General features: G+C 37.8%; 1 protein-coding gene across 2 annotated transcripts; it reads left to right on the forward strand.

The window, feature by feature from the left end:
* The first annotated feature begins 770 nt into the window (after nt 1-770).
* On the forward strand, nt 771-17497 carry LOC114400407 (protein RRP6-like 2). Of its 2 annotated transcripts, none has more exons than XM_028362848.1 (13): nt 771-1451; nt 3241-3399; nt 4645-4803; nt 4880-4963; nt 5827-5906; nt 6043-6093; nt 13358-13466; nt 13947-14029; nt 14178-14223; nt 14690-14777; nt 14879-15051; nt 15781-16059; nt 16905-17497. In XM_028362848.1, exons 1-13 carry the CDS (start codon nt 993-995, stop codon nt 17133-17135), a joined length of 2001 nt encoding a protein of 666 aa, XP_028218649.1. In that variant the 5' UTR covers nt 771-992; the 3' UTR covers nt 17136-17497. The 2 variants fall into 2 exon arrangements, with proteins under 2 accessions (XP_028218649.1, XP_028218650.1); XM_028362849.1 differs by having other exon boundaries at nt 15781-15993.
* The last annotated feature ends 449 nt before the right edge of the window (nt 17498-17946 follow it).

Here is a 17946-nt window from a genome sequence, read left to right on the forward strand (position 1 = left end):
CCAAATTGGATTGTTTGGAAAAAAGTGTAAAATAGAAGATCAAAAAGTGGATTTTAGAAGGAAAAAAAAAACATTCAACCCCTCTTTGAGTAGATATCCAAATCCGTCCCTCAACATAGATCATTAATGCCAACCATTATTACATGAGTTAATCAAGAAAAATCTGATTTTAATCGAAAAATAACACCCAAAAACAGGTAAGATGATAGTAGTAGTAGTATAACTTAGTTTTATCAATTACTCACAACAATCTTAATTTCGCATTATCGATCTTGTAGATCAATTACACATAATTTTGTTTTTTGAAAGATAATTATGTTTTTTTAAGAACAATTAATTTTTGGATCATGTGGTACAATTTTTTTTAATCAATTTAAAGTGTACACAACTTATCATCATTGTGTGTCTCGTGAAAAAAAAAATGAAAAAAAAGAAAAAATATGATTGGTGTGCTAGTTATACGTGTTCCTCTACGCTCAGACCTGATCGATGTTACACAATCTCATGCGGTGTTTCTTGAAGAAGACTTTAAGAAGAGAATTTCAATTTTTCACCTTTTAGAAGGAAGTTGAAATTCCAGATTTTTAGTTGTTTAAAATTCTGTTTTAAAATTCCAAAATTTTAAATTTTTCATAAAAAAACATCAAAAGAATGAATTCTAAATTACAGAAATTCAAATTCTCTATCGTCAGTTAAAATTCTCTATCCAAACATATTCTCAAGTTAAGGTAAAAAATTTGACAAGTACATACATAAGTACTCTGTTGCCCGTGCAGCGTCTCCCGTCACGTGCCCGTATCCACGAGACCGTGACGACTCTCTCCTCTCACACAATGTTCTGAAACCAAATCGCTGAGTACTCTGAGTAAGTAGCGAACGAAAGTGAGAGTGAGTGATTTCCCATTTCCCAACGACAATGGCAAAAACCGCGAAACCCTAACCCCAAAACCCCTTTCAGCAAATTCTCCACTGTCTTCAAAAGCCACGGCGCCATGGACTTCGATCACCACCTCACGGAGCTTTCCGCCTCCTCGCCGTTCATTCCATCCGGCGAGGACTTCCACTTCTACTACAAATTCAGGAACTTCCGCCGCCCGATCGAGGAAATTGCGAGGAGAACGCAGTCGATGCTCGACAGAATCGGCTCCGCGGAGAACATTTGGGGCAGAGGCTCGGCGTTCCCCGGTGACGTCGACGACGCGTACGAGTGGCTCGTGAACGCGAACGACGACGTTTTGGAGCTGGTGGAGGAGCTGGTGGACGAGTTGCGGATGCTCAAGAAGGACGAGGGAGAGGAATGTGACGGCGCGAATCCGAAAGTGCCGTTTCATATACCGACGATCAAGAAGCCCCAGTATGCGTACAACATTGTGGTTGATAATTCAAACGAGCCTTTTGAGCATATTTTGTTGGAGAAGAGTGATGATGGTCAGCGTTACATTCATCCACTGGTTCGTTCACTCACACTGAATTTCCAAAAAATTAATCTGACTCTGGTCTGGTTTTAGTGTTTTTGATGTGTTGCAGATGGAAAAGAATTGTTGTTTTGAGTTATATTGATGTTTAAATTGGGGTTCTCATTTACTGTTAAAATGGTGTCTCGTATTTGCTTATGTTAGAAAGAAATGGATTTCAAAGGTGGGTATGGTGTTGGTGTTTATGTATGAAGTTGTTTCATGATAGGCTAATGGTGATTGAGTATTTGATGAGTCTAGCTTGCATGCAGTTGTGACATGGTCTTATTGAATTGGAAAGTTAAAAACTTGGGATGATTAGAAGAATATTTCTGTTACATTGAGTATTTTTTATACTCTGGTTTATGGGCATGCAAACATGTATCTATGCATGCAAATGCAGCATAAATTTCAGTAATATTTGGCATCCAAACTATCCATGATGATGTCAGAAGCTAAGAACTTTTTTATTGCCACTATAGTATGCTATTAAGTGCTCATCTGTGGTAACATTCTGTTTATTTTATTCATTATTTGGTTCTTCAGACAGCACATAATAAAATCAAACCATGAGATAAGAAACTCTTGTTTCAGCTAGAATATTGGGCTTCACATTTGAGAATGGCATTAGTTAGATTCTACTGCTTTCCTTTGATTGTAATGCTCAGAATATATGAGGTTATATAAAGAAAGCCTTTTTGGTATAAGAGAACCGAGCAGTGGCAGAATGGGGGTAAACAATGGGACCAAACTGGCAAATTCTTAGAGGAGTTTTGGAGGGATGCAAAACAGTGTGAATGATACCAACAAAACTTTTACTAGGAAAAGGGATGCCTATGGAGGAAGTGCGACTGTAGGAGCTGGAGTCAAAGAATCCAATAATGGAGTCAAGCAATGTGAAACAAGGAGAAAATACGAGGTTGGCAAATGCAAAAATGCAAGAGAAGATAAAGAGAGGGAATGTTTTAGATGTGACAAGAAAATTCAATCAAGATCATATATGCAAAATCAAGCAGCTTAGAGTCATGGTATTGATGGAGGAGTAAGGAGAGGTGGGAGATTGTGATAGTCCAAGAGAAGAGGGGAATTTCAGCTATCATTGCATAGTGTAGCTGGATTCACATCAAGAAGGTCCCTCATATTGTGGGGCAGTGGCTGGAAGAAATTGTGCTAATAGACTGTGGAGCAACACACAATTGTATCACATATCAATTGGTATCAAAGCTCAAAAAGGGCTACTTATGGAGGGCTTGACAATAAAGACTAAGTGAAACATCATAGTATGCGGGTGCCGAGATGTCGACTCTTAGGGGCAGGTGCTATAATAGGAACTTGGGTATTATAGGGTGCCTAATTCCTGCATCAAGTAATATAGTATGCTCAATGGACAATTTAAGTTCTTGGTTCTTCTCCCTTAACAGCTAGCTTTTAGGGAGGCTTCCCCAAGTACTTTGGTGCTTATCACCTGTGTATGTGCTTAACAAGAATCTTTCATAATTTAGCTAATGTTTTCTTGTTTGGTTTCAATTGGATTTTCGTAATTCTGGATTAATGTTCTTTTGCTCGAAAACCAATTCATATATTGTGCAAGAATGGTTCTCATTCAATCATTTTATTACATATCCACATCTTGTCCTATTTGGTCACTGATGATTTTTTCCCTTCAATTTTATTAGTCCGACTAGATTTGCACCTAATTTGTGTGACAAAAACTTCATAATATATAGCATAGTTATTAATCTGTTGTTTTTTAATTATATTCTACAATAATTAATTTATATTTCAGGAGAAACTCTCTGTTTTGGATTTTGTTGATAAAGAAAATCTCGAGAATCTTGTGCCAGTAGAGCCTCCCTCAATAGAATGCACCCCTTTCAAGCTTGTGGAGGATGTCAAAGGATTGAAGGAGGTGGCTGCTATGCTGTCTTCAGTTAATGAATTTGCGGTATAACATAAATGCTATTCATTATGTTTTACTAAAAAGCTTCCTTCATTTGTACTACTAAATTCTTGTTTCTGTGGCCTGATTGTACATTTCACTTAGAGCTTGTTTCCCATTATTTGTTAGCAGGGCCATGTTATAAAACAGATTTTCTTGTCTTAAATATGTGCAACTGCAATGGTTTGTAATACAAAATCAAAATTCATGCATTCACTTGATGAATTTCTTGGTATTCAGAATACCTTTGTTTTGTTTCTGTTCTGATTAAGCGAAAGAAATCCAATGAGTAGAATTACAATTCAGTTGCATATTGAACAGTTCTTGACAGGTGACAACAAACTCAATATCCCCGATGTTTTGGAGATCTAATGTAAATTGGACTATACACTGTGCTCTTCCTTGTGCCGTATCACATAATATGATTTGATTAATTATTTACTTTGTATCTTCCTTTTTTCAGCGATTTTCTTGTGTTTAGTGTAGGAAACTGATTGAGAATAGTATATCAAAATTAATTGTACTTTCCTCTAATTGTTATTGAAGTGTGTTTGATATTGTGTTGGCTGTTGAGTAGTAGGCATTGTTCAAGCTGGGCTCAATAAATTACACATTTATCAATTGGTTCATTCTATTTGAGAATGTGTACAGACCTACACAGCAAGTCTTAAGGTAGCCTTTCAAGCTTATTGGCATGGGCCATACATGAAAATAACCAAATATAATGCCTCTTTCTTTTTCCTGGTGTTTAGCTTTTGGCAGATGTTTCATTGTTAAGGTTAAGTTAGTATATGCTCATTGAGAAGTGCTAACGACACTCTTTCTGATACTCTTTTCAATACTCGTTCTGTGATTGACTGAAATTTGTTAAAGATCAACAATTTTGGTGGGTCTCACTTATCAATTGGTGATTATCAACAAATTTCAGCCAATCATAGAGAGAGTGTTGGAAAGAGTGTTAGAGAGAGTGTTGGTAGCATTCCTCATGCTCATTTTTCTGCATAGATGTATGTTTCTCTTCTTGTGATCATATTTATTTTTGGGTAAGCTGTTTTTTTTAGTAATTCATGTTTTGATCTTCTTTTGTATCTATGAAATTCTGTTACTAATTTGTTATTTTTTCTGAATGCTGTTTGTTTTCTATACATTTAATTTAATTATTGTCCCAGTATTCTCTCTTTTAGATACTTCTCCTGTCCCTTTCTTTCATTATATTCTTTTGACATTTTTATCTTGACGTGGAATGTTAAGGTGGATTTGGAACATAATCATTATCGGTCTTTCCAAGGTTTGACTTGCTTGATGCAAATCTCAACCAGGACTGAAGATTTTGTTATAGATACTCTGAAGGTCCGCAATCATGTTGGGCCATACCTGAGGGAAGTCTTCAAGGACCCTACCAAGAAGAAGGTCAGATGCACATGTTTGATGTTTCTTTAATTCATCAGATTTTCTTCTTTTTGTTGACTTTATTTATTGGAAATAGGTCATGCATGGAGCAGATCGAGACATTGTGTGGCTGCAACGGGATTTTGGCATTTATGTTTGCAATATGTTCGATACTGGCCAGGTTTGTTTGTAAAGCTCAGGATGTTCAATATTGGAATTACTTCCCATTAGTTATCAAGGAGATAAAATTGTATATTGAGTTATATAATTGTTACCACATTGTTTCTTATGTAAAATAGTTTCTCTAGGCAGTTGATACTTGCTCTGCATGTAGAGGGCATGTGAAAAATATTTGCAAAACTAATTTCTGTTTTACTTGATGAATTTGGCATGTAAACTGTTATTGTCATGAACAAACCATCCCAAAAGCTTAATTTGTTGGGTCAAAGCACATGATTGTTTTATATATACCAGCTATCTATGGTTATTTTACTTTATTTCTTGAAATTCATCCAAGAAGAATTAGCTCCATACATAATTCTTGAGCATTGTGTTTAATGTTGGATGAGTTTGATTCCTTAGAGTAATAAGATTGATTGTTTTGCTACAGCTTTGAAGAAAATTGCTGGAAATAAGTGCTGTAATGAGATCCGTGCCAGCTTTGCTTTTGTTTGAGACTTTTCTTGCTTGTCTTATCTAATGACTATTAGTTTCTGCACCTGATTATATAGTTTATGGCCATTTATATGAATATTCTGAGACATGTTTCCAGGATTTTATATTATACTCATGCTACCCTCGTACATTTACAAGATCAAAATTCGGCATCCCTGAAAATATTTCGGTGCTCAGCTTTTCATGCATCCATATTGTTGATCTGTTCTGTGACATTATTAAATGATGAGTAAACTTTAAAGTTCTATTGCTTTTTGATTATCCTTGTCATAATCCATGTTCCTTGATCGCATGCTGGGAATTCTTTCTATAACCTTCTCTTCTTTTTGTCAAATTGGGCTAATGTATATTTTTAATTTTGTTTCTCAGTCTTCAAGAGTGTTAAAGTTGGACAGATATAGTCTGCAATATCTTTTGCAACAGTTTTGTGGGGTTACTGCAAACAAGGAGTATGTTGTCTTTACTTTTTGGAATTACCCCCTTCTTCCAGTGTCTTAACACAGAAGCTTTATAATTTCTTATGGAATAACTATTCCTTTTATTCTTACCAACATTCTGGAAGGTTGACAAGTCAACTCCTTGCAGATACCAGAGTGCAGATTGGAGATTACGCCCTCTTCCTGATGTGATGCTAAGGTGCAACTATGTTTTAATCTTATCACATTTAATCCATTCTTGATTCTTCCTGTGGTTTAGTTTTTGGCCTGTCTTTGATTCTTTTGGTAGTACTGGCTTTTGGATGTGTAGTATTATAATTATAATTATAATACTACACATAGTACCCCTGGTACTGCTATCTTAATATATATATATATTCTATTTTGCTGATAAAAAAATAATAATAATTATAAGCACAAGGTATGTGGTCCAGGTTTCTGAGGACAGGTCTGGTAAGTTGTCATGTTCCTTGTACTCAGCTGGGGTTTATCTGTAGTTCACTTTAGACCAAGAGTTTGGCATTTATCGTAAGCAGAATCAGTCTTTGCAAGTGTATATGAGTGAATAACTCAGGTAGAACTCTATTATCTAGAGTTAGTTTAGTTAGTTGTAATAACTATAGTTAGTTGACAGTTGTCATTAGTTAGATGACAGCTGTAATTCTGTTACAACTGAATCTCTGCAGTATATGTACTGCTCTTGTAAGAGATTATGGTTTTTTTTTTTTTATCAGCAAAGATAGATATTATATATATAACAGAGTACCAGGGGTACTGAATTACAAATGGTTGGATGGCCATGTAGTTGGTTCCGAATCAGACTTAAAAGAGTCTAAAACGGAACCAAAACAGGCTGTACCAATGTAGATAACTATTGCTAATCTATGTGTCTATTCTTTACTAATACAAAAACCCTTCTCTAATGCTACTAGACCACTGATTAAAATGTGTTGAGAAGTCTTTCTCCAAATTCGATAACCATGTCCACAATAGGAATGCTGCGTCGTCAATCAGTTTGTTACTATCGAAAGAGTCATTGGAGAAAATCATCTTATTCCTCTGCTGCCAAATAGTCCAAGTTACTGCCAACCACCAGCATTTCCATCTAGTAGACCTTATCCCATCAACCATTATCAAACCATGTTGGAGGAAATGCTGCCTTGGGTCATTCGGAAAAGCTTCTCTGGTGTTCACCCATGATGATGTTTCCCACCAAATAGGGATGACTTTCTTGCAATGAAAGAACAAGTGTCCTGTTTCCTCTTCCATGTTTCTGCAAAATGGACAGCTCCTATCCGGGACCTCTATTTGTCTCCTATGTAAATTTACTTTAGTAGACAACCTATCTCTAAGGAGCCTCCAAGCAAATACTGCAAATTTGATTGGCACCTTTAGCTTCCACAACTCCTCAAAAGCCCTATCCTGTATCCCCTCAATTTCTGCCCCCCTCATTAGATTGTAAGCAGTCTTCGCTGTATATTGTCCACTTGGGTCTGCCTTCCACACCCACTCGTCCCTTCTGTTCCTCTGTATAGTCTTCCTCTCCATATCTGTTAGGAAGTTAGTAGCCATTGGTATCTCATTATCAAACAGTGTCCTCCTTCATGATAAGTTTCATTCCCACTCCACCCCCTTATGTCCACCCAACTGTTGGATTAGTTGGTTCTGTTGGCACGAGATTAGATACAATCTGGGATACTTTGTTACCAATGAGACCTCTCCATCTATCCACTCGTCCTCCCAGAATTTAATCCTATCTCCACTCCCCACCCTCCACTGAATCCCTTTTTTGAGCTCCTCGCCCTGTTGTGAGGTTTGAAAGACCCTTGCCCACAGCTGTCCTTCCTGCTGAAATAGATTCCACCTCCACTTGCCAAGCAGCGCAAGATTGAATGTGTTTATGTCCTTTATGCCCAATCCCCCCTTTTCTTTTGGTAAGCAAACTGTCTCCCATTTAATCCACACAATCTTATTTTTATCTGGCCCTCCTCCCCATAGAAATCTTCGTTGTAAGCTAAGTAATTTGTTGGCCACCTTCTTAGGAATCCTGAAAAAAGACAAAAAGTAAATGGGAATAGAATTTAGGACTAACTGGATAAGGGTCACTCTCCCCCGAAAAGATAGGTGTCTCTGCTTCCACTTAGACAATGCTCTCTCACACTTTTTTATAATAGGATCCCACATCTGTCCCCGCCTCGGGTTTGCCCCAATAGGTATTCTTAGATAGACAAAAGGAATGGACAGGAAACTAACAATTCAAAACACTGGCTGCTTCAAACTTCCATCTCTCCGGCATACCAATGGTACCAAAACAACTCTTTGCAAAATTAATCTTGAGGCTAGATACAAGTTCAAAAGACCTCAAGATTGCTTTAATGGCCCTCACATTCTCCATTGATGCCTCTCCAAAGAATATTGTGTCATCGGCATATTGCAAGATGCTTATATCAACACTGTTTGCTCCCACTGAGAAACCCCGGAATAAATTTCTCTTAACCGCCTCTCTTACTAGACCATTCAATGCCTCCGCCACAATATTGAAAAGAAAAGGTGCTAATGGATCCCCTTGCCTAAGGCCTCTCTGTGGTGAGAACTCAACCGAGGGGCTGTCATTGACTAGAACCGAGATAGATGCGGATTTTAGACATCCCACGATCCACTGGATCCATTTGGCGCAGAAGCCCAATCTTCTTAGCATATAAACCAGGAAATTCCATGAGACCGAGTCATATGCCTTCTCATAATCCACTTTGAAAACTAGACACGACTTCTGACTTCTTTTGACCTTTTCCACCACCTCGTTTGCTATCAATGCACTTTGTAGTAGATGCCTACCCTCTATAAATGTGGATTGTCTTTCATCTATTATGAGGGGCATAATCTTCTTCAATCTATTGGCCAACAGCTTAGCTACTATCTTGTACATGCATCCAATGAGTGATACCGGTCTGTACTCATCCAGAGTTTGCGGATTGGGCACCTTAGGGATTAAAACAATGAAAGATGCATTACATCCCCTTGGAAAAATTCCATTAACATAGAATTCATCCAAAAACCACAGAACATCAGGTTTTACTAAGTGCCAGAATTTCTTGATGAATTTGAAATTTATTCCATCTGGGCCTGGACTCTTCTCACTCCCACATCCCTACACTGCATCCTTGATCTCCTCCTCCATGAATCTCCCTGTTAGCATGTCATTGTGCTGATGCCCAATAGTCTGAAAGTGAATACCATCTAGGAGGGGTCTATTGTGATTCTCTTCTTTGAATCTATGTAGGAAAAATAGTCTGGCTGCCTCTTTTACTCTCGCTGGTTCTTCAGTCCATTCTCCATCAATCTGCACACCATGCAAAGAGTTACCTCTGCGGCTTGCATTCACCAATAAATGGAAGTATCGGGAATTGCAATCCCCTTCTTTTACCCATCTAGCCCTCGCCTTATGGCGTAGTAAGGATTCGTGATACTGTGCAGTTGCCCACAAATCTTCTTGAAGCTATTTCCAGATTAAACCCTCCTGAGGAGAAAGCTGTCTATGTATTGTGCTCACATCCAGCCGATTCAGCTCTCCCTCAATTTTCTTGTATCTTTTAAAAGTATCACCGAATTGATCTCTGTTCCATATCTTCAACCTTGCTTTCAACCTCTTTATTTTTTCTTTGAGCACGTATCCACCCCAACCCCTTTGCTGGTGGGTCGTCCAACACTCCTGCACAATTGAATTGAAGGATTTGTCCGACAACCAGCAATCAAGTATCCGGAATGGCTTTGGACCCCTGTGTACGAACTTGGACCTAAGCAAAACTGGGCAGTGATCAAAGAAATTCCTGTCTAGTGGTTGCTGTGTACTTCCAGGCCATTTTGTGAGCCGGTCTGGAGACACAAGGAATCTGTCCAACTTGCTCTTAGCAGTTCCATTAGGCCGGAACCATGTGAATTTCCTTCCTAACCATGGCGCCTCCTCTACCTCCATCTCCTCGATCCATTCATTAAACTCTTTTATATTACTCTCTTCTATCCCCCTTTGGCAAACTCCTACCCTTTCCGCAGGATCCCTTGTGTTGTTGAAATCTCCCAGAATACACCATAGCCCCCCCTGGTTTGCAGATTTCATTTGTTTGATGGCCTCCCATAGGTTTCTTTTGTTCTGTATATCACATGGTGAGTATACTGTCACGATATTAACTTGCACTGCCTCTTTAATCCACTGCCCTGACAGCCAAATGAATCCATTTCCGCTAGCCTTCCTTTCTAATTTGAATTTTTTATCACACCACAGGCATAGGAGTCCCCCAGCTGAGTTAACAGCCGGCTGCATCTCCCAGGACACTGCTGGATCACCCCATATTGACTGGCACATTGATTTCTCTATTGTCTCCTTTTTGGTTTCTTGTATGCAAATCATGTCTACGCTCTCCTTTTTAATTAGTCTCCTTATTGCTGCCCATTTCACCCCCCTCCCTAGCCCTCTCACGTTGTATGTGATAATATTCATAATATACAACTCTTATTCCCCACCTTATCTGCCTCCATCCTATCTCTCTCCTCCATTTCCATAAATCTGTCCTCCATCCTCCCCTGGTCTTCCGCAGCGGTTACCCCCAACTGGTTTGCTAATTCCCAAATGATTGTTGCTTCTTGCTTTACTGTTTCTCCTGAACATGTCTTCTCCCCTGCATCCTGGTGCTTTGAATTTCCACTAGAGCCATTCAAGTCTTGGTTTTGCGTAAACCCCTCATTGCTGACCCTACTCTGCTGCTGCAATATCAAATTGGTATTTTGTTGCTGTTGGCAGGTTGTTTTTTGTGTTAGTGGGCCATGTCGTTGGGCTTCCTGACTATCCCTGCATTCCTTCATTTGCTTGTGACACCACCTTGCTCGAGAATACACCTTCCATTTTTTTTTTTTGATCAGCAAAGATAAATATATATATAAGATAAAAGAAGTACCAGAGGTACTATTACAAAGTTGGGCTCCATATAAATGGTTCCTGAAAGCAGACAACAAGAGTCTGATTTGGAACCAAATTATGGAAAAAATACATATGTTTTAATAAAAATTGTAAACCCTACTACTGCAAAAAACCCTGTCTTAAGTTACTCGACCACTGATTAAAATGCAATGAAAAGTCCTTCTCCAAATTATGAAGCCAAGTCCATATTAGAAAAGACACGTCTTCAACCAGTTTGTTTCCATCAAAGGTTGCATTGGAGAATAAAATTTTGTTTCTAAGCTGCCAAGTGGACCATGTAACCGCCAACCACCACAACTGCCACCTCCTAGGTCTGATGCCATCCACCTGCAAGGAAGAATACTGCATAAAATGATCTTTTATGCTCCATGGAAGTGCTCCCTTCAAGTTTATCCAAGACATTGTTTCCCACCATATAGGTTGGATCTTAATGCAATGGATAAAAATATGGGAAGCATTCTCCTCCACCCTTCTGCAAAAGGGGCAAGTCAGATCCGAAATCTGCACTTGTCTAGCCCTTAAATTAGATTTTGTAGGTAATCTGTCCCACAGCATCCTCCATGCAAACACCACAATTTTACTCGGGATCTTGATCTTCCAAAGGTCCTCAAAATAATCATGAAGGTTCTCAACAGCTGCCTCCCCCCAAAACGATGAGTAACCACTACGAGTAGAGTAGATACCCGATGCATCTGCTGCCCAAACCCAAGTATCAGAACCTTGAATATGAATGGATATACCTTCAACTTCAGAGAGAAAGGAGATGGCTGTTTCAATTTCACTGTCAAACAGCTGTCTTCTCCAACTAAAGTTCCATTCCCACCCATAGTTGCTATGCTTCCCCAAGAGACCAATCAGCTGGTGTTGATGATTAGAATTCAAGTATAGCCGAGGGTACTTTTCAGCTAATGATTGGTCATGACTAATCCACCTGTCCTCCCAAAATCTTACCTTATCCCCAGCTTCTACCTTCCAATTAATTTGCTGATGAAGAGTCTTGCCATTGAAGGACTGATGGATAACTCTTTTTAAATCCCTCCACCAAATTGACTGTAAACTTGAGCTGTATACACCTTCCATGAGGTGGCTGTGTTTAAAAAATGGCATTGTGGATTAACTGTTTGGTGTGTTGGGCTTCTAGGGGGGGGGGGGGGGGGGTGTATAGTAAGGCCCATGTTATTTGAAATACCCTTGTCCTCCCGTGACCTCCTCTGCAACCCACTGCCACCTGCCCACACCAACCCGCTGCCCCACTTTCTTCTTTCGTGCACATTTCCTTGTTTTCAATGCTTTGCCCTTCCCGACATCCTCCTTGTTTCCTTACCTCGTATGGCACGAGATCACCTTTCCCCTTCAAAATTCCCATTGCACGTTCTGCCACGTTGCCTCCCTTTGACTCCACTGCAGCTCCTTTCTGGCTCTCCTGCTGTAACCCTGGGAAGTCTCCTTTACCCGCTGGATTGTGCGAGTCTCGTCGGTCCCTGGGTAAAGGCGAGCCATGACCATCGGTTCCTTCGCCGTGGGTGGAGGAACCCGGTGCGGGTCGATGGTGTCTAGCTGCGTCTCCGCGAGCCATGCTTCACTCTCGCACAGCCACTCCCTTGTTTTCTCCGAGGTTGGAGTCGCCATAAAGCTTCTGTCGAAATCTATGTCTTCCGATGGCTTTTGTAAAATCATTTATGATCTATGAAGCATGGACACCCCATCCCCTTGCCGTGTCCGGGTGTCCGACACGTGTCCGTGTTTGTGTCCGACACGACACCGACACTGACAAGTAAATTAGCATCCCATTAACTTTTTCAAGAGGTGAGGTGTCCACGTGTCCGGTGTCCGTGTTAGTGTCGGTGCTTCATAGTTTATGACCAATATACGAATCCCTTTTTCTCTCTTCTATCATTCTACAGTCATGATCATGTCAGCATAAGTTTCATTACGAAGCTTTTAGTCAGTAGTGAACTCCCCCAAAACTCAAGGATTCAATGAGCCTGGTGACTTGAACTTGAGCACCAATGAACTGACTGTTGGGCTTCTTTATTTGAAAAGATATGACTAGAAGTGTCATTCATATGGTACTCACTTTATAAAAACTCACTCTGAATTTTCCTTACAACTACCTGAATGCTTACTAACAATGAAGGTATCATGATGGACAAGGAAATAATGGGATGTGGGAACTGGGAAATGTGTATTAGGAAATGCTTGAAATTGGGATTATTAGGATGCCAAGTTGGCTATTTCTTGGTGCCAGTAAGGTTTCACTGTTTTTTAAGTTGATAATGTACTTAGGTACTCAACCTATGTTTTGGAATTAAGATTACTAATTACTTTTTTCCATTCTTCCTCCTTTCTATCTTTAGTTTTCCCTTAATCTTTCTCCCTATGTGTGTCAAAACATTAATTTATGAGTCAGAGATCTTATGTGATAATGACTTGTATATTGTCCTTGTGATTTGTATTACTACAATCTAATGAACTATTATTCTTATGATAGATATGGCAGAGAAGATACACACTATCTGCTTTATATATATGATTTAATGAGGATCAAATTATTTGCATTGTCTAAGGAGTCTGAAGGTTCTGATAATCCTCTACTGGAGGTACGTTGATATCAAACTAGCTGAATGAGCATGTGATCTACCAATTATTTCATCTGATCATTGGGTGCTCCTTTATTCCCTTGGTCTATTTTGTCTTAAGCATACTTAAACATGTCGTGGTTGATTAGACCTGTTTGACATTTCATTGCTGGCCAATATTTCAATATAGATAGTTGAAAAGGAAGCATTAAAGGGGAATAATCTCAATATTATTGCATGGTTAGAAATACAATTGTGAATCTACTTAATTATAATCAAGAATGACAGGAAATAGGGAAATAAAATATCCTAATAATTACAGGTAATGGTAATCAATCTCTGTCCTAATTAGTGCTAATTATAGGAAAAATATTCTGTCCTAAATTAATTATATATTAACAACATAGATCTTTAATCAAAATGCCAAACAACACTACAGAATGTCTGGTTTAATGAATATTCTCTTTCAGCCTTTTAACTAGAATTCCTTGTCACTGACAGGTTTACAAGCGCAGTTATGATGTCTGCATGCAGCTATACGAGAAAGAGCTGCTGAAAGAAGACTCGTACCTTCATATATGGGGGTTTGTTACCTTTTTTCTATTTTCAATCTTGCATTGTTAGTAGCTAGTTTTCCAGACTACATGTATACTTTTTATTACATTTCTGCCTCTTCTATGTAGAGCATGAGTTTTGAAGTTTTTGCATTGCACTTATTACTTTTCTATACAGGTTGCGAGGGGCTGGTTTTAATGCTCAGCAGCTTGCCGTTGTTTCAGTAAGTTTCTCTTTGACTTGCATACACAAGGGATAAGCATGTTTTTTTTTTTTTTCTTTTTCTCTTGAATACCATTTTTGCTGTTGATATGGTTAGTCCACTGCAATGTTGTCAAAATCACAATTTTACTAGTAGAATCCTACAATCGTACAATCCTACAAGTTTTGGATGGTGTTGGAAAATTGCCTTAATTGCCATCACCCCTAGCCCGCTTTAGTTGCGGCCTCTTTGGGGGCTGCTTTAATTGCAACCTCAAGGGTGGTAGTTTTGTCACACTTTGACTCGTGATATGGCTTAAATATAGCTTACAAAGCTTAGGTAGTTCTCACCTTACATGCTGCTGCTCTGGTTTTGTGATGTTGAGTTAGGCTCTAAGCCCCAATTCTAAGGAATGCATTGCATCTACTTTAGATTTATGTATGATCCACAAGTATTATATCTCACATACATTGTACATGTCTGACAGGGGCTTTGGGAATGGCGTGACGGTCTTGCTCGTGCAGACGATGAAGGTCCTGGCTATGTATTGCCAAATAGAATTATTCTTGAAATCGGTAAATGAAATTTATCTAGACTTCTATATTGTCTTTTGTCTGATAAGTAGAACTTTTGCACAGCAAACATCACTTCAGTTTTTTTTTTACCCATTTCAAAGCTAACCAGATGCCTGTCATTATAAGCAATCTACGGCGAATAGTAGGAAGGACAAAACACCCATATATTGAGCGCAGCCTTGATGTCATTGTCAACATTGTCAGACATTCTATGCAAAATGCTGCTGCCTTTGAAGAGGTTGCACTACGTTTGAAAGAAGAACATGCTGCAAGTGTAAGTAATATTTTAACAATTGACACCTTGCTAGAATGATGCAGGAATTTTCGGTGGTATTTCTGCTTGGTAATTTATAGTGATTTTCATATTGTTCTGAACAAATCTGAACGTTATATTCTTGGTAATTTATCCCCTGCACTTACTCTTAATTAAGTGATCAAGATGAGCTGGGATAATGTGACTTGTCAAATCAAGCCATGGGCTTTATCTTACTGTATTTAGCATGCAACATGCAACTAGTACTAAGAAGAGAATGGAAATCTTCAACCATAATCAACAATGGACATTGTATTTAATGTCTTATCAAATCTATAAGTGCTGAATTTGTTATTGTTTTAAAACGGATGAAGTTAATCATTGATACTTCTAACATTTAATTCACCAGATCTGATGATGTGATATCGGTAAATTATGGATATGCTTCTAATTTATCTACCTCTCGTTCCACTGTGTTTGGATAAGCCTTTTATCTTTTTATGTTTGTTTTCAAAATAGCTTATAAATTGAGATAGATTGTGAAAGAAAAAATTCTTTTAAAATTAAGCAAATCCACACACTATCTGATTACCGGCTTCTAGAAGTCTGTTCCCTAGTTTCTTGGAATTAGTTCTCTAATTGTTCGGTGCCCAACATGTTTCCTAAGCAGATGCTTTATGATTTTTTTATTATTTGTTTTTAATTACTAGTTTTTTACTTGTTGATAAATTGTATACTATCGTGATACAGTTGTCAAATGTGATACCCGTTAAGGATGGAACTGAATTACCTCGTACACTACAAAAGGATGGATGTGCAGCAAGAGGAAGCATGGGAATTGAAAATGGCTCCTGTGTTGATATCACACAAAACTGTATGCTTTCTTATGACCTAGAGGAAAAAAGTTTTCAGCATCAAGTTGAAGATGGACTATCCGATTCTCTCAATTCAGATCTACTAAGGGTCAGTCCCACTATTCCATACAAGAATCGGGATAATGCAAATGTTATTGTACTCTCTACAGCAAAGGTTGTAAAATAAAAATCCCACTTGTTATTCCAATATGGATAAAACAAAATTAAAAAAAGGCTTAATTACTGTTTTAGTCCTTGAATTTGGGGGTATGCTTTTTTTAGTCCCTAAACTTTAAAAATGCTTTTTTTAGTCCCTGAATTTTGAAAAAATACTTTTTGTAGCCCCCTGACACAGTGAATGGACACTGGCGGTTTTTAAGCACTTTGTGACTGGTTTTTTTAGCACACGTGTTTTTGTTTTCAAATGCAAATTCAAGTGGCTAAACAATAAAAATTAATTTAAGACAATTAAAAACTGTCACAAAGTGTCAATTTAGTATGTCAAGGACTAAAAAATGCAAATTTTAAAATTTAGGGACAAAAGAAAGCATTTTTAAATTTCAGGAACCAACTAACATATACCTCAATTTCAGTGACTAAAACAGTAATTAAGTCTTAACAAAAATAAATGAAAACTATTTCAATGTTCTGGCAATTAATCTAATCATAGCTAATTGGTTGATAAGGCAAGGGAGAGATACTAAAAAGGTGATGCTCCAGGGCAACCCACCCTAATGGGAGCTTTTGTCGTAATCTTTCCTTTGCCGTAGGGTTGAAAACGGGTTGTTTTTTTTTTTCTTTCAGGCCATCATTTTCAATTTTAACATAACTTTATTAGCAAATAGCAAAGCACAACTTTTTTACCACTAAACAAGCTAATTTAAACATGTACCATGTTTTTTGGTGAGACCTTATACTCAATTATTTAATGAGATGTGCATGAGGGTACCTTCTAAATTTATATTTGGACCATTATTTCTGTGTAATATTTTTCAAGATTGTCTTGGGTTTGATTCTTAGGTCAAGAAGGAGATCAAGCCAGACCAGATTAGATCGTCGTTAAATATTCCATCTCCCTTATTGTTGGGCAACAATGAGAAGTCAAGACTAGTTGCAGAAACTCCAAGTGTAACATATGAAACATCATACTCAAGGAAGAAACTTGTTTCAGGTTCACCTTCTACCTCCAACCCTATTGGGATGATGGTAATGGTAGATTCAGGCAAGGAAGAGAAGATGAACGATGAGTAAGAATAATGTCTAAGCTCCGAGGAATGATTTCAAACAAAAAGATCAGACAGATGGAGACAACCGAAGAATCCAAGGGCTTATAGAAGCTAGAAGCTTTCTTTTGATGTTGAAGTGGAAGGGGACAAGCTTTGCTTTTGGAAAGAGAAGAAAATGTGGAGTTAGTTACTCTACTCAAGATGTTGAGTTCAGAGATGTTTCAGATGTTTCATTTCATTTCTGGAGTTGCAACCATCTCATGGTTAAATGAAAATAGGTTAGATCATTATAAGTTCAAAATCAGATGTTGTCATTACCCATATCTTCTAATTCTAGATGTACTAAAATTTACTAAATCAATGAAAGATTCGAAATATATTCTCTAACTACCATGTATATTAGTTAAAGATCAAAGAAATAAATAAACAAAGGCTGCCTGTTATATAGGACTAATCTGAACAGGTGGATATGCTTGAAGAAAGGCTTTCAAACTCATTTTAACCTTTGGTCAACTAACTTGAAAGATGAACTCTCTTAGAGGGGTTTTGACCTATTTTTCCTACAACTTCTTGTTTATTGTTTATTGGTATGATGTGATAATAAAATAAATTTCTATTGATAACAAAATAATTTTTCTTAAAAATGTGTATATATATTCTTTAAATTTAAATATCAATGGATACTGTAAAAAAAATATTCCTAAAAATCTTATTTAAATTAAAATATATTTTTCTTTAACATATATTCTTCTTAAAAAAAAGTGGAATAGCAACTTGGATGACAACCAGACACTTGTCATATAAAAAACTTGAAATATTACATATAGATAGATAAA

Source organism: Glycine soja, chromosome 19, assembly GCF_004193775.1.
Source record: "Glycine soja cultivar W05 chromosome 19, ASM419377v2, whole genome shotgun sequence".
Classification (NCBI taxonomy): Eukaryota; Viridiplantae; Streptophyta; class Magnoliopsida; order Fabales; family Fabaceae; genus Glycine; species Glycine soja.

What these genes read in the sequence shown, in the direction of transcription:
- LOC114400407 (XM_028362848.1), top strand. Translation starts at nt 993, where the DNA reads ATGGACTTCGATCACCACCTCACGGAGCTTTCCGCCTCCTCGCCGTTC. An exon ending in AGCGTTACATTCATCCACTG is followed by an intron (nt 1,452 to 3,240) that starts GTTCGTTCACTC and finishes TTTATATTTCAG; the next exon opens with GAGAAACTCTCTGTTTTGGA. An exon ending in CTTCCTGATGTGATGCTAAG is followed by an intron (nt 6,094 to 13,357) that starts GTGCAACTATGT and finishes TTCTTATGATAG; the next exon opens with ATATGGCAGAGAAGATACAC.